Raw genomic sequence first — 25,170 nt, forward strand, 5'->3', positions numbered from 1 at the left:
GTAGAAGGACATGCAATCCGACTCCAAAGGCATGCACCTGGCGGGCAGACCTCCCTGAAGAGCTCAGTGTTTGCTCGGGGAGAAGGTCATGCCCCCAGCACTGCTGAGGCACTGGCCACACACTGCCCCTTGGCAATGTCTGGGCAATGCCAGGGGACAGTATCAGGGAAATGCAGGGAGCGGTTTCCTGGTGAGCTCTTGTGCATGGGGGTGGCCTTTAAAAATGGCACCCCAATCCTTGAGGCTCGAGGTTGCTGGCAGAGCCCGCCCCTCCAGAGTTGCATTATGGATTTTTCACACAAAGTCCTGGACGATGCAGTGGAGAAAACCACCATTGCTGTCAGCGGCTTCAATGCCCCTTTTCCCGCCCGCTATCAGCATTTGCTGAGTACCGGGAAAAGTATAGTGATTGTGAAGCTGTCAGATTATGGTAAAAGCACATCGGGTTAACCTGTTCTCCATTGTCTGTGAAATTGCTGTAACTTCCCAGCTCCAGGGTGATACCCCAAAGATGCGCTAGGGAATCCCCATTCCCCTGGAGGTACCTAGGTATAGTTTGCTTGGCAATTGCCTGGAAATTGCGATTACATCAATAGTTATCCAAAAAAGGTTAGAAGGATTAAAAACACTTCTAACCTCTGGATGACTATTGTACAAACATTGACTCCCAGGGCCTCCTCTCACCCCCCCGATTCCCAGAGGACTCTTCACTCCCCTGGCTACTTCATACCCCACATAGGGAATCCCTACTCCCATGGACACACTCCACCCCATGGGACCCTCAAACCCCTCCCATAATTGGAGTCCCCATTCAGACCTTGCCCATACATCCTCGGGACTCCCCACCCCAACTCACTTGGGAATCTCCTTACTACCTTTCCCCACCCCACCCCCAATCACCCCCACCACCAATCGGGACTCTCCCCAAGGTGGCTCCTGACTTTGGCTGCTCCCTGAAGCATGATTCAACCCAACCCACCTTCCCTGAAGACTGACCCAACAAGACCCCCTCAGGACTGAGGGTGGACCAGATCCCCCTCCCAAGGCCCAACTCGATGCCTCCCCGAGGCCTGATGACCGTCCCAACATTCCTCCTTCCCCCCATCGCCTGAGGCCAGACCCAATCTCCCCTGAGGCTTGAACCCACTCCACCCAAGACCCAACTCCATCCTCCCAAGGCCAATTTGACGCCCCTGAGGCAAAACCTACCTGAACCCCCTACCATCCTCAAGTCATACCCACTTACCTTATGTGCTTACCTTCTCTCTGACCTGTCAAAGATCTTTAAACATGGACGAACCTTTAATTTATTTGGTTTACAGCAACTAATGCTGTAATAAATAGGGCGTGGTCACCTTGCATTCAACTGGGAATGTGCTGCACTGCCCGTATCACACCCAGCCAGAGATGGAAGGTCAGGACGATGGGATCAAAATAAATGTCAGATAAGAAGGTAGGGGTGGCGTGGCAATTTGACTCTTCGCTGAGTTCAGGCAGTTTTCATATTTGGTGGAAGATCAGCCCCGAAATAGCTGGTCAGTGTGTCCCAAGTAAGGAGTTTTCAGTCGTACAGTGAAGAGCAACCAAGAGATGTCAAAGAACACAAAGTGAATTTATTACATGAAACGATCAAGAAATCCTGTGCAACAATTCTTCCCCCATATTTCGCTCCTTACCATTTTGTTGTGACACTTATTTAAATTTAGGAATTTTTAATTCATTTTGTAATCCTGAATGAATAGCTAACACCTTTAAACTATGCTTTTGTTTAGATGGAATTGTGACTTTCGATTCATTGCTGGACTCTAAGGGCAACACAGTGTGTTTTATACTACAAAGTAGGATCCTGAGAATAATCAGTTTTGTTTTTGAGTATAAGATATTTTGTTCTGCTGTCGGCGGTTCTGTTTGTAATCTGTCTCTGGTTCTGGTATGTCTTGCATTTCAAGGTGACACTGTCCTGAAAGATGCAGAGACCCTGGGGAACCCTTTTACTATTTTGGTATCTCCATGACAACCTGACATTTTGCCTTATTTGCAAACTGGATACAAAACCCTACTTCCAGTGTACTCTTTCCTCACCCCTCCCAAGTAAGGGTAAATTTGAATTTGCCCTTTTAACACATCCAAGGTCTGATTTTCAAGATTACAACGTGGTGGGAATAAGCACTTGAGGGTTTTGGGCCAATAGGACCATGTGCAATCTTCCTGGACCTCCTGTGCTTATTAAATCAATTTTCTGCAAATCCTTGGACTTTCTTGATCAGGGTCTTCGGACAGAGTCACCGTGTTATGCAACTATTTTTGCTGCTCAACAACTGATAAATAGTGGTGGGACTAAATTAGGCTGTGAAGGTCTTATGGTGCAGTGGGCAGTGTCCATGTCCTGAGCTAGAAGTCCCAGGTTTAAGTCCCTCTCTCGGTCCTGTTGGCCAAAGAAGGCGCATTCATAATAGGGGCTGGTTCAGCACAGTGGCCTAAACAGCTGGCTTGTAATGCAGAACAAGGCCAGCAGAGCGAGTTCAATTCCCATACGGGCTTCCCCGAACCGGCGCCGGAATGTGGCGACTGGGGGCTTTTCACAGTAACTTCATTGAAGCCTACTTGTGACAATAAGCGATTATTATTATTAATGCGGCCAAACACTCATCAAAGGCAGGTGGTAAGAGCTGGGTACATTCCAGGTCAGCCAGATGGTGAAAGACAATTGACAATTGCAGCGTCTGCCATTACTTTTCTTGGCTGTGGACCTCCACGTATATGTAAAAGTGCATGTTTTCACAGCAACTCCGACTCCTTGGGGGTGTTGCTTGGCTCAGTTCCCTGGATGGCTGGTGTGGATCAGATTGGTGGCAACATCATGGGGTTTGATCCCAGTTCCCTCTGAGGTTGATTCAGTTGCAGCTTGTGCTGCAATGGAAGCTGCAACATCAGTCATCAGACACTGCAACATGTTTGAGTTTACAAGTGTGTGAATGGAGTTGACTAGCACCTCCACACGGGAAAGGATGATCTCCAAGCTCAATGGAAAGCCTGGTCCAATTTAGTACTGGACTCCTCCATTCTCATTCACAATAACTACAGGCATTCGATCAGGCTTCCCAATGCAATGTGCATTTAGTTGTGCATACCCACCTGTGTGCATCCGTATTAAGAACAGAATATGCTGGAATACACAGCAGGCTTCGCAACCCCTGGAGAGAGAAATGGAATTAATACGTGAGGCAGGCTGGGGGCAGAACTTTCCTGGATCCGTGGAGGTAGAGGGTTAGAACACAGCGGAAAAATCACATTGGAATGGCTTCCCGATATGGCCCTGCTTCAGGGTGGATTCCCCAGGGGTAGGCGGCCAATGGAATCAGCAACCTGCTCAATGGAAGTCAGCAGATGTAACTCGGGTCTCAATATAGGGCCATTTTCTAACAGGAGGATTTCCGTGTCACATGAGTCCACTGTTTTGTCTGGATCCTGGCAGTGTTTGAGAGGAGGCCTGTTGATATGTTGGAGGGCCTTCGGAGGCCAAATGAAATGCCAGTATTAGAGAGCACAAAGAAGCTCAACCACGGCCCCAGGCATTCTTGTGGAAGGGCTTCCCCTATTGGGGAGGAAGCCCTGACTCCAAGAGCTGGCAGTCATTCAAATGGCCAGCAGCTCTCTCATACCAGCAGTGCCATTTTCACTAGGGACAGATTGGTAGGCCCTTTGTGAAGAGGTGGAGGGCCGAGTTCATCAGGCTGGGGAGTGCGGAGTGCGGGCAGAAATGGAGCACTAACTAGGGGGAAGACATCTACTGAACAGGAGGTAGTCCCCCAGCCCAACAACAAGGCTGCCAGGATTTACCCGCTGCAGATACATTTCCAACAGAGTCAGGTAGGCAATGGGCACAGTACCGTTGCAGCATTAAGGCAACCTTACCAATCTTTCCACTAATCACCGAGAAGGTAATTGTAATTTTCTTTCAGGAAATTGCCTTGTGCTCTGGGCTGCCTTGGATCGATTCCAAAATGCTACTCTTCTCCTTGTAGAAGGCATACTAACTGATTATGAAGCTACAGCATACTACCTGGTATATTATTATTTTGGTATGTGTATTTTTCTAAAGACTTTTAAACACTTCATTTTAACTGTGGTGATATGAAAACATGATTCATTGTGCCTCTGACTTGAATTACCCTCAGCTGGGTCCCTCTCTTATCTAAGACTAAAGCAAAATACTCTGGTCGCTGTCACTCTGAAATAAAAACAGCAAGTTATAGAAATACGCAGTCGGCCTGTCAGCCGCTCTGGGGAGACAAACAGAGTTTGCCCAGATTTTGGCAATGGTGGTTGAGATCCGACTCCAGGATCCCTGCTCCCGTTCCTGTTTCTGACAGATTTCACCAGTACAAGATAAGGGTGTGTGCAGCTCTCCCGCATGCAGCACTCCCGCTCTTGCCTGCTCCGTTTCAGGGGTGGGCCACTTAAATTGTGCCTTGGAGTTTTAGCGGTTCGGCATCCGGCAAGTAGACGCAGTTCATGACCGCTCAGAGGAAGCGAGAATCACAGGGAAACCCAAATAAGTAACCAAAAAGGCCATTCACCTGCGCCTGGAATTATTTCATTGACAGGCTTTGAAATACACAAAAACAATATTTTCTGAGTTTCAATAGTTAGGTTACTAATAATAAATTAACAGTTAGTTGTATTGTAAGTTAGATTTTTTTTAACTGCTGCGACTGAGTGCTCCAGCACAGGAATCTGAAGTACATTAAATGCCATAAACCTTTTAATTTTAAAATAGAAACAAATCCATCAGCAGGCGTCAGTTAAAGAAAAAGGTCTCCACCTGATCCGGGACACACCTGCATGGTGTAATAAAAACTTAGCCATCCAGTGACGAACTGACGGAGGTCGGAGTATTTTCGGCTGTACCGAGGGACGAGACAGGGGTGCCCCCTGTCCCCCCTGTTGTTTGCACTGGTGATCGAATCCTTGGCCATATCACTTAGGGAGTCTAAGAAATGGAGGGGGATAGTCCGCGGGGGAGAGGAGCATCGGGTATCGCTATACGCGGATGACCTGCTGCTAAACATGGCGGACCCAATAGAGGGGATGGTGGAGGTCATGCAGACTCTGAAGGAGTTTGGGAAGTTCTCGGGCTACAAGTTTAATGTAGGGAAGAGTGAGCTTTTTGTATTACAGGCAGGGGACCAAGAAAGAGGGATAGGGGACCGACCGCTGAGGAGGGCGTAGAGGAGTTTTCGGTATCTGGGGATACAGGTGGCCAGAAGTTGGGGGGCCCTACATAAACTGAATTTGATGAGGTTGGTGGAGCAAATGGAGGAGGATTTTAAAAGATGGGACATGCTCCCGCTCTCGCTGGCGGGTAGGGTGCAGTCGGTCAAAATGGTGGTCCTTCCGAGGTTTTTGTTCGTGTTTCAGTGCCTCCCCATCGTGATCACCAAGGGCTTTTTCAAGAAAGTAGGTAGGAGTATTATGGGGTATGTGTGGGCAAATAAGACACCGAGGGTTAGAAGAGGGTTCTTGGAACGCAACAGGGACCGAGGAGGGTTGGCTTTGCCAAACCTAGAGAGTTACTACTGGGCAGCAAACGTGGCGATGATCCGCAAGTGGGTCATGGAGGGAGAGGGGCGGCATGGAAGAGGATGGAGATGGCGTCCTGTAAAGGAACGAGCCTGGGGGCGTTGGTAACGGCACCGCTGCCGCTCTCGCCGACAAAACACACCACAAGCCCGGTGGTAGCGGCAACGCTAAGGATCTGGGGCCAGTGGAGAAGGCACAGGGGTGCAATGGGAGCATCGGTGTGGTCCCCGATCAGGGGTAACCACCGGTTTGACCCAGGGAAGATGGACGGGGGGTTCCAAGGCTGGCATCGGGCGGGGATTAGAAGAATGGGGGACCTGTTCATTGACGGGACATTTGCGAGCCTAGGGGCACTGGAGGAGAAATTTGAGTTACCCCCGGGAAACGCATTTAGATATATGCAGGTGAGGGCTTTTGTGAGGCAACAGGTGAGGGAATTTCCGTTGCTCCCGGCACAAGAAGTTCACGATAGGGTGATCTCGGGGGTATGGGTCGGGGAGGGCAAGGTGTCGGAAATATACCAAGAGATGAAAGAAGAGGGGGAATCGCTAGTAGAAGAATTGAAAGGTAAATGGGAGGAGGAGCTGGGGGAGGAGATTGAGGAAGGGCTATGGGCTGATGCCCTGGGTAGGGTTAATACCTCCTCCTCGTGTGCCAGGCTCAGTCTGATACAATTTAAGGTGGTTCACAGAGCGCATTTGACGAGGGTGAGGCTGAGTAGGTTCTTTGGAGTAGAGGATAGATGTGAAAGATGTTCAGGGGGCCCGGCGAACCATGTCAATATGTTTTGGTCATGCCCGGAGGGGTTCTGGAGAGGAGTGGCGGGAGTAATATCCCAGGTGGTGAAAGTCCGGGTCAAGCCAAGCTGGGGGCTAGCAATATTTGGAGTAGTGGATGAGCCGGGAGTGCAGGAGGCGAAAGAGGCCGGAATTCTGGCCTTTGCGTCCCTAGTAGCCCGGCGAAGGGTCTTGCTATTGTGGAAGGAGGCGAAGCCCTCTAGCCTGGAGGCCTGGATAAACGACATGGCGGGGTTCATAAAATTGGAGAGAATTAAGTTCGCTTTGAGAGGATCTGCACAAGGGTTCTACAGGCGGTGGCAACCGTTCCTAGAATATCTCGCGGAGCGTTAGAGGAAGGTCGGTCAGCAGCAGCAGCAACCCTGGGGGGAGTGGGGGGGGGGTGGGAAGGGGGGAATGAGAGATTGCTTGAGGGGACGGATGAGCGGGGGATAACATGGAGGGTGGGGGAAACTGGCACGAATGGGCGAGAGCCAGTGTATAAAGCTATGTAACTATACCATCTTGCCATGTATATATCTTGCTCAGGGAGAATTTGCGTTATTTTGTTACGGGGGGGGGGGGGGGGGGGTTATTGCTTGTAAGGGGAAAAAATTGTGTTGTTAAAAAACCTTAATAAAAATATTTTTTTAAAACGTAGCCATCTGTTTTTGCAATTTGAAGATGCTCTAGTGTCAGTGAGCTGGGCTGGTTCATTATGGCAACTGTGATCATTATGAATGCTTGGCTGTGTTTCAAATGGCCCAAAGCCACTTAACTCAGCAGGGGGCTGTATGGACCTCAGAGGTCATTGAAGGACTGTATGTCTTTGATCAGATTATTAAAATAGATTTTGTTTTGTTTTTACAACAGATTGACCACTTGAGGGCAATTAAGTTTATTTTGGAATGGCTTTATTGAGGGAGAGTTTTTTTTTCTGTATCGTGTGCTTGAATGACATTAGATTATTTGAAGTTTTTTTTGTTTTTTAATATCCATTTCAAAGATATTGTGAGATCTGAGTGACTGTGTGTGGAATTTTATCATATTTGTGCAGCGTGTGGTGAAAGGTCAGAAAAATGGTGAGGAAGCTGTCGGCTCCAACCATATTATTCGGGAATTAGTATAGAAAAAGGGACATTACCCCCAACGTCACACTGGCGGGGCGGGTTCTGAATGAGCTCTCCTCGCCAGCAACTTAGGTTCTAAAAGATCAGGGTGCCCTTTATACAAAAAATTTAAAATAGGAGCCCCCCCATCCCTCGACCTCCATCCCCGACCTTCCACCCAACCTCCCCCTTGGAAAACCCCAACCTACTGCCATGGAGCCCCGCCGCCCCTCCCCCCAATGGAACACCCGCCCATGAACTTCCGCCGCACAACAACACCCTGCCCCCATGGAACCCCCGCCCCTGACAGAACTCACCTCCCATGGTAACCCCTCCGGCACCGTCCCATGGCTCTGCAAGGGCAGTGTCAGGGGGCAGTGCCCAGACATGTCCCTCCTCCCACTGAGTGATGCACACACCTGAGCCCCTCTGGTGGGTTCTCCTTGCCAGGTGCATGCCCTGGGAGACCTGTCTTGATTCATGTTGGCGTGAAGGCACACCGATGTGAATGGACAAACAAATGGGGGGGGGGGGGGGGATTATCACATATAAAAGCCTGGTAATGACATGTAAATATTCAAATTCGGATATGGACACTGAATGTCGGGATTCCTGTTACATCTTTGGCACGCATAAGGTTGGGATGGAGGGTGGATGTAGGGAGCGGGGAAAATTGCTGCAGGAAATCCCACCGGTGTACACTGTGTATTGAGACTCGCAGGATTTCAAACTCCTGCCACCGATCTCACCCCTTGAAAATGGGGGTGGAAAATCTCTCCACCCTCCCCCATAGAGAATAAATGGTCATAAGTGAGTAGGTGGTTTTGAGATCCATCATTCTGCTTTCCGGCGAATAATGCTTGCTCACTTTTGTGTATCCTCCAGCTAACTCAAGTTTCAAACTGCATTATAAACTTCCTTTGAATATCCCCAAAGGTAAGCACTTGTACAGTACTTTACGACATATTTACAGAGGTACATATTTATAGTTTCCTCTATGATTTTTAATAAGGATTATAAAAAAAAACATCTGTGTGATATTTATGTATTTAAAACTGACCTCGTAGTCAAGTCCATTAACATTTAAGGTCCCCAAATCTGCTTGCTAAGCATAGTGAGATAGTGGCATCGTCCCTCCATTTCAGAGCCACATTTTGGGGCAGGATCTGATCACGCTGCAGCATATTTCACAGTTCAGGTTGATGTGGCCATGCTTATACCTAAATAAAGCAATTCAAATAATATGCAAATTGTAGGGAGGCATCTCTAGCCACAAATTTTGTGATTTGTGTTGCAAGAGTGGGATCTTTTTTAACTGATGCCGAGATAAAAAAGAGTATACATGTTACCAGCATTAAGCTCTTAAGGAAATGCTTTATTCTATGTTCTGTAAGAAGTCTTACAACACCAGGTTAAAGTCCAACAGGTTTATTTGGAATCACATATATATGTGTTTGTGTAACCTACCTCTTCACTCACCTGATGAAGGAGCTGTGCTCCGAAAACTCTTGATTCCAAATAAACCTGTTGGACTTTAACCTGGTGCTGTAAGACTTCTTACTGTGCCCATCCCAGTCTCCACATCATTACTCTATGGAGCCTGTCATTTGAAGGAAGGGACTCTTCAGTTATCTTCAGTTCTCACAAAGATTTCAGCTAAGTTTTAATGCTTGGGTCAGGTACAGAAAGGACTTTAAGAGTCTGAGTGTTTGTCGGAAACCTTTGCAATTGAGTTCCTTTCACCTAGATTAAGGGTTACTTATGATTGGCAGCATGGGTCTCCCTAAAAGGATTCCCTTGTTCACAATAAAATCGGAGTAAGAGAACAAAGCAGAATAAAGCAGCAAGTCCCCTTTGCAATGCTGTATAGTTTAAAGCAATGTCGCGACAACAATCCCTCAATGCCAGCAAAACTAAAGAACTGGTCATTGACTTCAGGAAGCAAAGTACTGTACACACCCCTGTCAGCATCAACGGGGCCGAGGTGGAGATGGTTAGCAGTTTCAAATTCCTAGGGGTGCACATCTCCAAAAATCTGTCCACATCGACGCTACCACCAAGAAAGCACAACAGAGCCTATATTTCCTCAGGAAACTAAGGAAATTTGGCATGTCCACATTAACCCTTATCAACTTTTACAGATGCACCATAGAAAGCATCCTATCGGGCTGCATCACAGCCTGGTATGGCAACTGCTCGGCCCAGGACCGCAAGAAACTTCAGAGAGTCGTGAACACCGCTCAGTCCATCACACGAACCTGCCTCCCATCCACTGACTCCATCTACACCTCCCGCTGCCTTGGGAAAGCGGACAGCATAATCAAAGATCCCTCCCACCCGGCTTACTCACTCTTCCAACTTCTTCCATCGGGCAGGAGATACAGAAGTCTGAGAACACGCACGAACAGACTCAAAAACAGCTTCTTCCCCACTGTCACCAGACTCCTAAATGACCCTCTTATGGACTGACCTCATTAACACTACACCTTGTATGCTTCATCCGATGCCAGTGCTTATGTAGTTACATTGTATATGTTGTGTTGCCCTATTATGTATTTTCTTTTATTCCCTTTTCTTCCCATGTACTTAATGACCTGTTGAGCTGCTCGCAGAAAAATACTTTTCACTGTACCTCGGTACACGTGACAATAAACAAATCCAATCCAATCCAATGACCGGAAGTAAATGTTGATGACCAGAATGATGTCGCTGTACACCACACAGGATTGAATATTTGGCACATCTCCTCTTTCCAGTTGTGAATGATGGTGAACAATAAAATGGAACGACAAGGCATTTGCAACCATCTCCAGCCAAAATTGCCAAGTGGCTGATCCATCTTAGCCACCTCCTGAGGTCCCCAGCATCACAGATGTACGTCTTCAGCCAATCCAATTCATTTCACATGATATCAAGAAACGGCTGAAGGCATTAAATACTGCAAAGTCTATGGGACCTGACAACATTCAGGCAGTAGTACTGAAGATGTGATCCAGAACTAACTGCGTCCCTAGCCAAGCTGTTCCAGTACAGCTACCAGAATGCATCTATCCAACAATGTGGAAAATTGCTCAGGTATGTCCTGCCCAAAAATAAGCAGGACTATTACTGATCCCGCAATCTATTCTCAGCAAAGTAATGGAAGGAAGGAACTGTTGACATTGCTGTCAAATGGCACTAACACAGCAATAAATTGCTCAACAGTGCTCAGTGTGGCTTTGTCGGGGCCAGTTGACTTCTGACCACATTACAGCATTGGTCCAAACATGGACAAAAGAGCTGAACTTAAGCCATGATATTAGAGCGGTTGCCCTTGACATTGAGACATTTGACTGAATGGATGGTGCTGGAATGCCCACTGAGGCTAGGCCATGACAAATAGGAGGGCCGTTGACTGAATGGGAAGCCCAGAAGTATGGGTAAAATATGGCAAGGACAAGGATGGGCAGATAGGTGGAAGATTTGCCTCACCGTATTTTGTTGAGTTTTACATCCTCCCCCATCTGCCAGCCTTTCCCCAGGTGTGAGGTGGTTGGAGCGGTTTGGCACAGGCCTTCCATTCCACATTTGGCGAGGTTAAGATGACAACAGGAACAGCGCTCAGAAAATTCTGTCTTAACATTAAAAACACCCGACAGGTATTGCACAAACATTTTGTTCACAAGGAGCCCTTTTAAAGAAACTCTCCTAAGTATTTCTGAACAGATTTCCATTGAAGCTCCCTCTTCAAATGGATACCGAGAATTTGCAGGACTGGTCAGGTTCTTCATACAAATTATGAAGCTTTGCCTTAATTTAAGATAGAACCTTTAATGAACCTTGTCCATAGTGGATGGTTTTTCAGGCGGATCTAGATCATATTGCAACGTGAATCAGATGCACTGGAAGTGCAGCAGGCAGTGCATTGAGTCTCACAAATATGGCAGAGGCAGGAATCAAAGAATCAAAGGTTATAGTCGATTCCTTATTCAAGAAACAGAAATTTTGGTCACAAAATCAACAAAGTACCTCATAACTGATATTACCACTAACTTATCAATGCTAAATATAGAGTGAGCATCAACTCGCAACCAAATATAAATTATCATGTGTTCTCAGCGAGAAATCTTGCTGAAAGAAACACATTAGAGAATTTGTTCTATCTGTGAGGGCAGCACAGTGGCACAATGGTTATCACTGCTGCCTCACAGTGCCAGGGATTTGAGATCAATTCTGACCTTGGGTGGATGTGGAGTTTGCACTTTTTCCCAGTGTATGCATTGGCGTGACGGTTGGAAGATGTTCGGGAAATTGGATTAGAAATATAGTGGGCGATTTAAGGGTTAAAAACCTGATTTGTTTTTTTTAAAAATCAGTTTGCAGAGCCTGGGTGGTTTTAGCAGCCAGCAAGTGAAATTGACACAGGAATGTGTTTATCAATCTAGGCTAATGGAGTGTGGTTTGATTGGGGAGGTCCCTGGGGAGCTAATGTGCTTTTGCAGCCTGCAGAGACAATTTGTTTGTTTTTTTTAGCTTGGGGAGATGAGGTCATTGTTGAGTGGAGCCAAGGAATGCTGAGGCACATTTTGAGAAGCTGTGGAGCGGGGCAGTTTTGGAGAAAGCTGCGGAGAGAGACAGAGTTTTGGAAACAAGGCTTTTAGAAGTGGAGTCTAATCTGGGGACCATTGTGTTTTTAAACCACAGATAAAGGCAGTTTTCTTCCCTAGTAGGATAGGGGAAAAAGTGTGATGATATTTTAAAAGCAAAGCATTCTTGTCAAAAGACAGGGAAGAGGCTGAAACAATCAAATCGAAGCAGCTATTTGAAGACATCCATCCAGAGTCTGAAATGGTTCTAACATGAGCCAGAATCTGATATGTACCACAAGTATCACTCTATGCCATGCCAATTTTAAGCTGAATTAAAAGCTATGCTGTATGTTTATTTTCTTTTTATTTAATGGGAAATTGTATAGTTATGTTAAGGATTAAACTGTTCTTTTTCGGTTGTGAAGTTAAAAGTCTAAGATTGTATTTCTCATAAAGGTTTTGTTTTAGAAATACCAAAGCCCTATTTTTTTCATGCAATCACTCCTGGAGCGAAGTATTCTTTCCGCACAGTCTTAAAATAAACTAAAATATTGGGGTTTCAGTCCAGTACCCTAGCCACTAATAGTGGGTTTCCTCTGGGTGCTCTAGTTTCCTCCCACAGACCAACGATGTGCAGGTTATGTGGATTGGCAATGCTTAATTGCCCCTTAGTGCCAAAAAGGTTTGGTGTGGTTATGGGGATATGGCGAGGGAGTGGGCCCAGGTAGGGTGTACTTTCAGAGCACGGTGCAGACATTATGGAACGAATGGCCTCCTTCTGCACTGTAGGTATTCTATGTTGCAACTCTATCTCCAATCCACACTTGCTTCAAGTATGCCTGATCTGAATTTATCCTATTGCATGATGGGACAAATCACTTGCAATTCTAATAAACCAGTGGAAGTAGGGTATGCACTTGCCCTGTGACCTTCTGCCACTGAATTCTCAACTCCTTGGAGTGAGCTGCAGATGGTGCGTTTCTTAACTCTGTTTTGGCTATTATTGTTTTGTGTGTTCATTTTTTGAGTGATATATCTGTTGAAATTTACCCTGGATTTGGACAAAATAGAATAAAATCTGAGCCAGCTCCCAGCGCAGTGTCTTGTTTCATGCAGATTGGAGAAGATCAATGCCCCTGATTTTGCAGCCTACAATTGGAGAAGACTGGGCTGGATTCACTGTTTTTGAGCCTAAGTGCGGAGGGTCTGTGGCTTTTTATGTCAAAAAAATCAGCGCCGACCCCGCACCGATCCTGCGACTGGTGAGGGGCTAGCAGCCGCTCCATGTACAATCCCCGGCTGCCACGATAAAAACAGCTGGAGAATGGCTGGGTCTGTAGCCACGCATGCACATGCCGTTGACCTGCAGCGGTCGTGGCGGCTGTGCGCGGACCCGACCTGCCAGATAGCGCCCCCTAGCCACCTCCCACTACTCCCCCATTCCTCGCATAATCCCCCCCCCCCGGGCCAGCAGCACCGCTCCCGCCCGACTGTGGTGGCGCTGGACACAATCCGCAACCGCCACACCGGGTTCCCGACCGCTGACACCACACGTCAACCGCGCGCTCGGGAACTCGGCCCATCGTGGGCGGAGCATTGGGGGAGGGCCTTCAGGTGACATGCTAACGCCGTCCCAACAGCGTGTGGCGCGTGACGTGATGACGCCATTTTGGAGGGGGCGGAGGATACAAACGCCGCCCTCGATTTCGGCGTCGAAAGGGATTCTCTGCCCAATCACCGATTACGAAATCGGCGTTGGGGAAAGGTGAATCCTGTCCACTATGAATTGTGCAGACTGATTCTTGATGCCCCTCTTGACTTGCAACAGCGCAAAGTCTTGTGATTCTGGGGTTCACTGTGTCCGTACTTATGCTGCTGACTTAATTCATGATTTAGAGGTTAACAGGAGAATAACTTTGAATTCATGTTTAACTCACCGTCTATACCTCTCGCTCCTTCGTCCTCCCTCTGCAGAGAAACAAGGTTTTGTTTTACTTCTCGGCACTGAAACTTACACAAACATTCCAATGATACCAATGGGAATTACGCTCAGCCACATGAATTCGATGGCCTACATCTGGGGAAACTTTTTATTTACCAGGTAATATACATACCGTTGCTATTTGAATTTAATCATTGAGGCACCAATGTGCCACAGCTTTAGGTGCAAAGTCTGCTTGGTGGATAAACAAGGTTGTAAGATCTGTACGGGCTGCTCATGGTGATGCAGATGTTCCATTGCATTCCTCTTAATATTTGCTTTGTTACCTTAAAGGAGTCTGAATTATTGCCTTGTTTCATTCTTGTTTGGTTATATTTATTTAGTTGCTCCCTTAAAAACTGTTAAACTCCTTAGTTCGGACCGTTTTCCTTCGAAAAGAAAAAGCAGAGTGGAGAGTTGATAGAGGTATTCAAAATCATGAGTGGTCTGGATAGAGTAGATAGGGAGAAACTTCCCACATATGAAAGGATATGGAACGAGAGGGCACAGATTTATGGGGCAGGCATTTGCAGGATGTTCCGGTCCCACCTGTGTCAATGGACTTCTGGCTGGCTGGCTACATCTGCGCGGTGGGACCCGTAACTTGCAGAAGAAGCAAAAGTGACATGAGAGAAAACATTTTACACAATAAGTGGTCACGATCTGGAAATCCCAGAGCATGATGGTTGCAGGTTCAATCGAAGCATTCAAAAGGGAACGTGATTTTATCTGAAAAGGAAGAATGTGCAGGGTTATGAGGAGAAGGAGGGGGAATGGGACCGGTAAAACATTGCGCACTAATAAAAAATGTTTAATTTTATTTTAGTTACAATCTTGGTTCAACATGGCTCGCTGTACCAGGGGTCCCAAGTTATTCCCTCATCCGCTATTTCATACCTTCCTGGAAAGGAGATTTTGCCTTTATGACTGATATTGAAGAGGTACGTGCCATTTGAGTGAAGTCATCAGTTTAATTTACAACAATATTAAATTGTAGAATGAGAAGAGGTTATATATCCTATCAGTCCATCCCTTCCAATGACCAGATGCAGTGTGTCCTTTTATGGAATCTATCCATCTTCTGTAAGTTCCTGAAATTATGGGAGGAATTTTACACTCCACTGCTGGGTTTGCAACTGAGGCACCCGAAAAATGCCCTGGGCGCCATTTCCTAGCAGCCATCCTCTGCTGCTGCAGCAATTGTAAGAGATGTGGGGAAGGTGTCGGGTGATCCACTCACCCTTGTGCCAATCGAGGCCCTTAAGTGGCCACTTCTCGCTTCCACCGCTATTTCACAGGTGAAGATGGGCTGTGGCTGGTGAGGGGTTGGAAACATGACAGGCAACGCTGCTTGGGCTTCGGTTGGGTAAGTGGGGGGTACCTCCTTCACTGGCTCTTTGTTTTGTTTGGAGGCAACTCCCAAGCTCCAGACACCCCTTACATTTCCTTTTCCCAGTGCCCTACGCGCCCCTGCAACCCATTGCCAAGTTCTGCCAGCCTGGTGGTGAAAATACTAACACCTCCCCACCCCAATTACCTTGATTCCTGCTGCAGTGGCTGGTTTAGCACATTGGGCTAAACAGCTGGCTTGTAATGCAGAACAATGCCAGCAGCGCGGGTTCAATTCCCGTACCGGCCTCCCCAAAGAGGCGCCGGAATGTGGCGACTAGGGGCTTTTCACAGTAACTTCATTGAAGCTTACTTGTGACAATAAGCGATTATTATTATTATTATTAACATCCTTGGGGACTGGATGCAGTCCCACCAGTGGCCACCACTCCAGGTGGCACTGCTGGGACCAGAAAGATGCTTACCATCTGATTGACCATCAGCTCTTGGAGGCAGGACCTCCTGCCTAGATGGAGGCAGAAGTCCCTTCTTTCTTTTTTCATTTTAGAAATTTAGAGTACCCAATTATTTTTTTCCAATTAAGAAGCAATTTAGCATGGCCAATCCACCTACCCCTAAGCCCCCAAGAAAGATGCCCAAGATGTGCACTTATTCATCTGACGCATTGTGCACCATCCTGATATATGAGAGAGCACTCGGGAGAGTATTGTATGCTAGCAAGATGCAGGCGACACGATTAATCACCTGGATGAGTGTTCGTTGCTGATTGCAGGATGCTATTGGCATTTTGGAAGGCTGCAGTGACACCACATGCTGACCTTGCACAGCAGGAAGTGATGCTGCCATGTCTGCAGCTCCCCTGGCGATCCCTATGATCATTCAAGACCTCCAGGTGTAGTACAAAGAACAAAGAACAAAGAAATGTACAGCACAGGAACAGGCCCTTCGGCCCTCCAAGCCCGTGCCGACCATGCTGCCCGACTAAACTACAATCTTCTACACTTCCTGGGTCCGTATCCCTCTATTCCCATCCTGATCATATTGTGGTAATATAACCGAGAGGGTGATTAAAGTGTGTGGCAGCATGATCAATTAAAGTTGAATCTTCACGTGAGTTATTTCCAAGCCAAGATATAGCAGGAATATGGTGACAAAGGTAGAATGCTATTTTCTTAATGTTTGGTTGAATAAGAATTTGAGTAACATTTTGCTTTGGAATTCCTAAAGTTAATTTCTGAGTATTTCAAATATGCACAATGTGCATATATCACATTCATGAATGGCCAATGATGACGGCTATAAAGTGTGGATATGATTGCACCACAGGCGAATGAATTGTGAGCAGATATGAATGTAATCTGAGTGGTGTATGTAATAATGGAAAATTGCTTGTAAAACATACCTGCCGTCAATGAAGGAATTCAACCTAAACAAAGAAGGAGTAATTATGAACAAATTAGGTTTAAAATTTGGATGAAAGCAAATAAAACAGGCAATGGGCATTGCAAAGAACTTGCTAAATCATGGTCTGTTTCACGCTTATGCCTGTCCTGCTGGCTGGTTTTAGAATCACAGACTGAAACCACCCACCCCCCTGCTGCTGTAAGCTGCTATGTGGACTGATCTGGCAGGTCCCTTGGATTCAGTATGCTCAGTGGCATGGTCCATGATGCTATATCGATGGACTTGGCAAGCAGCCAATAAGCTTGTTTTAAATCCGGATCTTGGACCGATTCTTGTTTGGGATTGACGGGGAGGGTAGGGGAGGCATGGGAGAGTGGACAGAGGGGTTTAGAGCTTGGAAAAGCAAGAAAGTAAGAAGATCCCGTGGTTACCAGAAGTTAAGGCAGGAGGGGGGTACCTGAAATTAAAAGGGGACTGTTGATGAAAGCACAAGCACCAGCTCCCCTCCAACCCCTGCTTAGGTCTAAGCCTGATTTATTTTCAAGCTTCCCCCATATCCAAGAACCTTTCCTGCCAGCCTGAGAATGGGGGGTAATGGATGATTAAATGGTCAATAATTCGCCACTTAACGGCCTCAATTGGGTAATGGTACGTGGGCTGGCTGAGACCTTACCATCTCCCCCCCTTACCCCTCTATCAGCGTAAAATTGCAGAGAGATCAGACAGGCTGGGATTCAACAGGAAGCCTATCTGGGAATTTTATGCTCACTCCCCCTGCACCTGACAACCCGCCCGTAGGGGAGCCCAAAAATTCTGCCCTTAAACAAAATTCAGGACTCCTATTATATCTTGACTAAGAATTAAATTGCACTGAGAGAAATGTTCCTTCAAAAGAAGCAGTTGTTAGTTGAGACTCTCATCGCTGCGGGTGTGGCGAGAATTTAGAAATCAACCTTAGGGATACTTTCATAGGAGGTCTAAAGAAGAATAAAATCCAGGTCAAACCTTTGAGTAAAGGAAATAAGCTGATGTGGAAGAAGGCTTGCAATGAGGCTGTGTCATAGAAGTGGCAGAGAGAGATAGTTTCCAATTATAAGGGAGAGTACTTCTCCCAAGCCAGCGGAGTCTGCACGTTCTCCCTGTGTCTGCGTGTTTCCTCCGGGTGCTGCGGTTTCCTCCCACAAGTCCCGAAAGATGGGCTGTTAGGTGAATTGGACATTCTGAATTCTCCCTCTGTGTACCGGAACAGGCGCCGGAATGTGGCGACTAGGGGCTTTTCACAGTAACTTCATTCCAGTGTTAATGTAAGCCTACTTGTGACACTAAAGATTATTATTATTATTTCCAATCAAAGCACTATGCTTGTAGAAAATGCAGTCATATCCAGTCAGCATGTAGGAGTCGAGGAAACAGTATTGCTCCAGGTCGCAGTCAAGCATCAGGCTGTCATTAAACGTCTGTTCAAGGCCAAGCATCAGGTCAGGAATGTGGTTCTAAGGTTCGTTGCGTACGAAAGATATGGAAACAAAAGTTGATGTTGTCTAGCAGGGAGATCAAAGTTGCACTCAGCCAGAGCAAGGAAATCGGCACATTAAAGATGAGAGCAATACGGCTAAAGTTACAATTCCAGCACCCACACAGGAACGAAAAAAGGAGATTCACATTGAGCAGCGACAGCAGAGTGTATGATCTCAGCAGGAGAGTACACTATTGCAGTGTTTATTTCATGAAAGAAGTTGTTTCTTTTCCTTAATTCTTGTCAAATGATGATACTTCTGTTGAACACATACAGTTATTCAGGGAAAAAATGTTTTTTAACTGTATAAATTATTCTGGTAATCTCAGTCATATATATACTTTGGGCAGGATTTTCCAATAGTGCCCACCCCAGGACTGGAATTCCTGATCGAGGTCAATGGAGCTTTCAGTGATCCGTGAAGATGCCCGCCCCGCCCCCGACAATTCCCGCACCGGGTGGGACTGGGAGATTTATCCCCTATATGTTAGTTGTGCTTTTTCTAAAATAAATTTAGAGTACCCAATTCATTTTTTCCAATTAAGGGGCCCTGGGTCACTGTCTGTGTGGAGTTTGCACATTCTCCCTGTGTCTGCATGGGTCTCACTTCCAGAGCCCAAAGGTTTAGCACAGTGGGCTAAACAGCTGGCGTGTAAAGCAGAGCAAGGCCAGCAGCGCGAGTTCAATTCCTGTAACAGCCTCCCCAAACAGGTGCCGGAATGTGGCGACTAGGGGCTTTTCACAGTAACTTCATTTGAAGCCTACTTGTGACAATAAGGGATTTTCTTTCATTTTCAAAGATGTGCAGAATAGGTGGATTGGCCACGCTAAAAATGCCCCTTAATTGGAATTTGGTTTTTAAAAATGGGGAAAAAACGCAAGCCATCAGAGACTCGCAGGCGACTTTTAAAATGAAACCGAAACTCAACTTTCCTGAACACACAAAAACAATAAAACATTAAGCTTAATCTTAAATTTGTAGCTTATCCCCAACTAGATGCAGTGGGTTGTCTGCAGGTGTGGGGAGTGAAGCTTGATGGAAGAACAGCTTGTCTTCTTTAAATTTGGCGTTTGTTATAACCCCCATGAGAATCATGAGAAAACAATCTCATGATTGTTGCCCTCGCCAACATTGAGGGCATTTAAAAGTTTATTGGATAAACATATGGATGATAATGGCATAGTGTAGGTTAGATGGCTTTTGTTTTGGTGCAACATCGTGGGCCGAAGGGCCTGTACTGTGCTGTATCGTTCTATGTTCTATGTTCTAATCACTGACCTCCCAATGGGGCTCATTGAATATGAGCTCCCCAGGTAGGGGAGTGCGGAGACCCACCGCCTGAGGCTGGTTAAACCGTAGGATAAAAGCAGGCCCAAGTCAGGGCCTGGTGAGACCCATCCTCCCAGTAATGTTTATTTTGCGATGTGAAGTTTAACTTGTATATATGTAAATAAATCCACCTACGTTTATGACTGTTTCCTGCGGAGTTATTATAGTGCTGGAGGAACCGTTTGCTCCGCCTAGCTCTACATTTAGACAGGTAAAATTCAGAAAATCTCTATTTGATCATAGACTGTCCTATATGACCAGGTTTTACTGAGTGTAGCTCGCAATGGTTTCCTCAGGACAAACCAATGGCCCTTTATTTTCATATCCTATTTCAGAAGTGGCCTTGTGACTCTCGTTTCTTTTCCTTCATTAATGCGGTGATAGTATGTGTACGCTTCTTTCTCACTATATTATTTGTACTACAGTCCGGTTAGCTAATGCCTGAAAAATGGGTCAAATTGATAGGGCATGCTGTGCAACAAAGTAGGAGAAAAAAGAAGTAAATTCATATTCTGGTTTCACATGAACTAACTATTTCAATCTGCTTTAGCTATGGTATGGGAAAGATGGCTTTCCACATCTAACTCGCTTGCGCCCTTCAAAGGGCTGGACTACTTTTCTGGAGGTGCAGCGCATAAAAGAAAATAATTTCTATTACGAAAGTGAGACCACATTAACTGTCTTCTTTGACAGACAAAAACTATTACAAGAGGCAAGTGCGAGGTATTTTCAAGCATTATTTCCAAGTTAGTTTTCTTTATCAATCCAACAGCAACTAGAAACAAAAAGATCAATGTTAAGATTTCAATGTTTTATGCATGTGCAGAAACATATTTATTGGAACGAAGCACAGTAGCAGAGGCTTCGTTCTTCCTCACTTGTACAAGTTTAATGTCGGTCATCGAACCAGAAACAACAGAACTCCTTAAAAAAAAAACATGACATTCTTTGCAGAATCAAAGACTGAGTCCTTCATCTATTTTCCCTCAATATAGATAGCAGTACGCTCAAAGCTATCGAGTGCGCTCAAAGCTGCTATCAAGTGTGTTCAAAGCTATTCCAATGTGCCCAAAAATGAAATGATCACAATGCTAGTCAATTACAAAATACAGGAACATTAATTATGAAAAAGTGATGTCTGAATTGACTCTTTTTTTTCATTCAGTTTCAAAAAGGAATTCTGCTATAGAGTACATGCTTGAGGGCAAAACAAGATTGCCTTCAATCCTTAGTTCATATTCGTCTCAGGGTCTATACATTCCACCTGTCCACAACCATATCTCAGGGTCTAAACTCTCTCCATCCCCATCCCAACTTCGGCTCCAGTCTCGAGGTTTAACTCTTACCTCCCTACCTCCAGTCTCCAAACTCCCCCCTCTCCAGTCTCAAAACTGCACCCTTCGTCTAATCTTTAAACTCTTCCATCTTTCCGTCCTCTCTCCAAACTCTCCCACTCATCCTCTACTCTTCACACATCCTCGCTCTCCTTAAATCTTCAAACTTCCCTGATCCCATCTCCAATCTCCATCCTTCAGTATCCAACTCCCCCTCCAGCATCCTAACTCTCCTCTTCCCTCCAGTCTCAAAACTATCCAATCCAATCACCAAACTCTCTCCTTCCAGCAGAGGGCAGTAGAGCAGAGCTGCTGATTGGCTGTTGTGGGGAGAATTTGCATACATCCGATGCGGTCACTCTAACTTGAAGGTGTACCTGTGCAAGAGACCCTAGCTGTTCAAGTGAAGACAAGCATCCAGCAGAGGGCAGTAGAGCGGAGCTGCTGATTGGCTGTTGCGGGGAAAATTTGCATACACCCGGTGCGGTCACTCTAACTTGAAGGTGTACCTGTGCAAGAGACCCTAGCTGTTCAAGTGAAGACAAGCATCCAGCAGAGGGCAGTAGAGCGGAGCTGCTGATTGGCTGTTGTGGAGAAAATTTGCATACGTCCGGTGTGGTCACTCTAACTTGAAGGTGGTTTGTGGAGGAGCTGTTGTCAAGTGACACTTAAACCTGAAACACTTCTTCAGTGTTTCCCTCCCTACCCCCTCCTCTAACCAAAAAAATACAACCACTGTAAAGATCAAGAGGAAGGCTTGAGGACAGGTAGAAGTAAAAACAAGTTGAACTGTGACATCACAGCCTGCAGGTAAGGGATTGGCTGGTGACTGGTAAGTAGTTTTTCTTTTATTTTCCCTCAGGTGTTATTGTGCGGGGCGCAGAGGTTGCTGAGTGAGTGCTTGCTGAGAAGGGGAGTGAATAACAGGTAAGCTCTTTCTTTTTCTTTTTTTATCTAGAGGGGATGGCAGGGAAGGTAGTGCAATGTTCCTCCTGCAGAATGTTTGAGGTGAGGGATGCCGGCAGTGTCCCTGCTGATTTCATCTGTGGGAAGTGCACCCATCTCCAGCTCCTCAGAAACCGCATCAGGGAACTGGAGCTGGATGAACTTCGGATCATTCGGGAGGCAGAGGTGGTCATAGATAGAAGCTTCAGGGATGTAGTTACTCCGAAGAATAAAGATAGATGGGTGATGGTGAGAGGGGCTTGGAGGAAGCAGTCAATACAGGGATCCCCTGTAGTCGTTCCCCTTAGTAACAAGTATACCGCTTTGGATACTGTTGGGGGGAGGGGACTTACCAGGGGTAAGCCATGGGGTACAGGTCTCTGGCACAGAGTCTGTCCCTGTTGCTCAGAAGGGCAGGGGGGAGAGGAGCAGAACATTAGTTATTGGAGACTCCATAGTTAGGGGGATAGATAGGAGATTCTGTGGGGACGAGAGAGACTCGCGGTTGGTGTGTTGCCTCCCAGGTGCCAGGGTCCGTGATGTCTCGGATCGTGTTTTCGGGATCCTTAAGGGGGAGGGGGAGCAGCCCCAAGTCGTGGTCCACATAGGTACCAACGACATAGGTAGGAAAAGGTATAGGGATGTAAGGCAGGAATTCAGGGAGCTAGGGTGGAAACTTAGATCTAGGACGAACAGAGTTATTATCTCTGGGTTGTTACCTGTGCCACGTGCTAGCGAGACGAGGAATAGGGAGAGAGAGGAGTTGAACACGTGGCTACAGGGATGGTGCAGGAGGGAGGGTTTCAGATTTCTGGATAACTGGGGCTCATTCTGGGGTTGGTGGGACCTCTATAAACGGGATGGTCTACACCTGGACCAGAGGGGTACCAATATCCTGGGGGGGAAATTTGATAATGCTCTTCGGGAGGGTTTAAACTAGTTCAGCAGGGGCTTGGGAACCTGAATTGTAGCTCCAGTATACAAGAGGTTGAGAATAGTGAGTCATGAGTAAGGTTTCAAAGTTGCAGGAGTGTACCGGCAGGCAGGAAGGTGGTTTAAAGTGTGTCTTCTTCAATGCCAGGAGCATCCGGAATAAGGTGGGTGAACTTGCGGCATGGGTTGGTACATGGGACTTCGATGTTGTGGCCATTTCGGAGACATGGATAGAGCAGGGACAGGAATGGTTGTTGCAGGTGCCAGGATTTAGATATTTCAGTAAGCTCAGGGAAGGTGGTAAAAGAGGGGGAGGCGTGGCATTGTTGGTCAAGGACAGTATTACGGTGGTAGAAGGGACGTTTGATGAGGACTCGTCTACTGAGGTAGTATGGGCTGAGGTTAGAAACAGGAAAGGAGAGGTCACCCTGTTAGGGGTTTTCTATAGGCCTCTGAAAAGTTCCAGAGATGTAGAGGAAAGGATTGCAAAGATGCTTCTGGATAGGAGCGATAGCAACAGGGTAGTTGTTATGGGGGACTTTAACTTTCCAAATATTGACTGGAAACGCTATAGTTCGAGTACTTTCAATGGGTCCGTTTTTGTCCAATGTGTGCAGGAGGGTTTCCTGTCACAGTATGTCGATAGGCCAACGAGAGACGAGGCCATTTTGGATTTGGTACTGGATAATGAACCAGGACAGCTCCAGTCGCCAAACATCCCTCGCCCCACTCTCCAAACATCCCCCGCCCCACTCTCCAAACATGCCTCGCCCCAGTCTCCAAACATCCCCGCCCCAGTCTTCAAACTGTCCCCCGCCCCAGTCTCCAAACATCCCACGCCCCAGTCTCCAAACATCCCCCGCCCCAGTCTCCAAACATCCCTCGCCCCAGTCTCCAAACAGTCTCCAAACATTCCCCGCCCCAGTCTCCAAACATCCCTCGCCCCAGTCTCCAAACATCCCTCGCCCCAGTCTCCAAACATCCTCCGCCCCAGTCTCCAAACATCCCTCGCCCCAGTCTCCAAACATCCCCCGCCCCAGTCTTCAAACATCCCCCGCCCCAGTCTCCAAACATCTGCCGCCAAAGCCTCCAAACATCCCCCGCCCTAGTCTCCAAACATCCCCCGCCCCAGTCTCCAAACATCCCCCGCCCCAGTCTCCAAACTGTCCCCCGCCGCAGTCTCCAAACATCCCCCGCCCCAGTCTCCAAACTGTTCCCCGCCCCAGTCTCCAAACTGTCCCCCGCCCCAGTCTCCAAACATCCCCCGTCCCAGTCTCCAAACATCCCCCGCCCCAGTCTCCAAACATCCCCCGCCCCAGTCTCCAAACATCCCCCGCCCCAGTCTCCAAACATTCCCCGCCCCAGTCTCCAAACATCCCCGTCCCAGTCTCCAAACATCCCCCGCCACAGTCTCCAAACATCCCCCGCCCCAGTCTCCAAACTGTCCCCTCTCCAGTCTCCAAACTGTCCCCCGCCCCAGTCTCCAAACATCCCCCGCCCCAGTCTCCAAACATCCCCCGCCCCAGTCTCCAAACGTCCCCCGCCCCAGTCACCAAACATCCCCCACCCCAGTCTCCAAACATCCCCCGCCCCAGTCTCCAAACATCCCCCGCCCCAGTCTCCAAACATCCCCCGCCCCAGTCTCCAAACATCCCCCGCCCCAGTCTCCAAACATCCCCCGCCCCAGTCTCCAAACACCCCCGCCCCGGTCTCCAAACATCCCCCGCCCCAGTCTCCAAACATCCCCGCCCCAGTCTCCAAATATCCCCCGCCCCAGTCTCCAAACATCCCCCGCCCCAGTCTCCAAACATCCCCGCCCCAGTCTCCAAACATCCCCCACCCCAGTCTCCAAACATCCCCGCCTCAGTCTCCAAACAGCCCCGCCCCAGTGTCCAAACATCCCTCGCCCCAGTCTCCAAACACACTCCGCTCCAGTCTCCAAACATCCCTTGCCCCAGTCCCAAAACATCCCCCGCCCCAGTCTCCAAACATCCCTCGCCCCAGTCTCCAAACATCCCCCCCCCCAGTCTCCAAACATCCCCCGCCCCAGCCTCCAAACATCCCCCGCCCCAGTCTCCAAACATCCCCCGCCCCAGTCTCCAAACATCCCCCTCCACAGTCTCCAAACATCCCCCGCCCCAGTCTCCAAATATCCCCCGCCCCAGTCTCCAAACATCCCCCGCCCCAGTATCCAAACATGCCCCGCCCCAGTCTCCAAACTGTCCCCCGCCCCAGTCTCCAAACATCCCCCGCCCCAGACTCCAAACATCCCCCGCCCCAGACTCCAAACATCCCCCGCCCCAGTCTCCAAACATCCCTCGCCCCAGTCTCCAAACATCCC

At 47.5% G+C, this 25,170-nt stretch overlaps 1 protein-coding gene across 1 annotated transcript in view; it reads left to right on the forward strand.

Moving 5' to 3' along the window:
- Nucleotides 1-25,170, forward strand: part of LOC140402242 (cation channel sperm-associated auxiliary subunit gamma-like) — a 317,982-nt gene that overhangs the window by 60,283 nt on the left and 232,529 nt on the right. Inside the window, exons 10-15 of the mRNA XM_072489871.1 lie at nucleotides 1,773-1,838; nucleotides 3,963-4,082; nucleotides 8,354-8,404; nucleotides 14,011-14,137; nucleotides 14,844-14,958; nucleotides 20,168-20,329. Coding sequence (XP_072345972.1) covers nucleotides 1,773-1,838; nucleotides 3,963-4,082; nucleotides 8,354-8,404; nucleotides 14,011-14,137; nucleotides 14,844-14,958; nucleotides 20,168-20,329 — 641 coding nt within the window. The remainder of the gene's footprint in view (nucleotides 1-1,772; nucleotides 1,839-3,962; nucleotides 4,083-8,353; nucleotides 8,405-14,010; nucleotides 14,138-14,843; nucleotides 14,959-20,167; nucleotides 20,330-25,170) is intronic.

This window comes from Scyliorhinus torazame, chromosome 25 (genome assembly GCF_047496885.1).
Source record: "Scyliorhinus torazame isolate Kashiwa2021f chromosome 25, sScyTor2.1, whole genome shotgun sequence".
In the NCBI taxonomy this organism is placed as follows: Eukaryota; Metazoa; Chordata; class Chondrichthyes; order Carcharhiniformes; family Scyliorhinidae; genus Scyliorhinus; species Scyliorhinus torazame.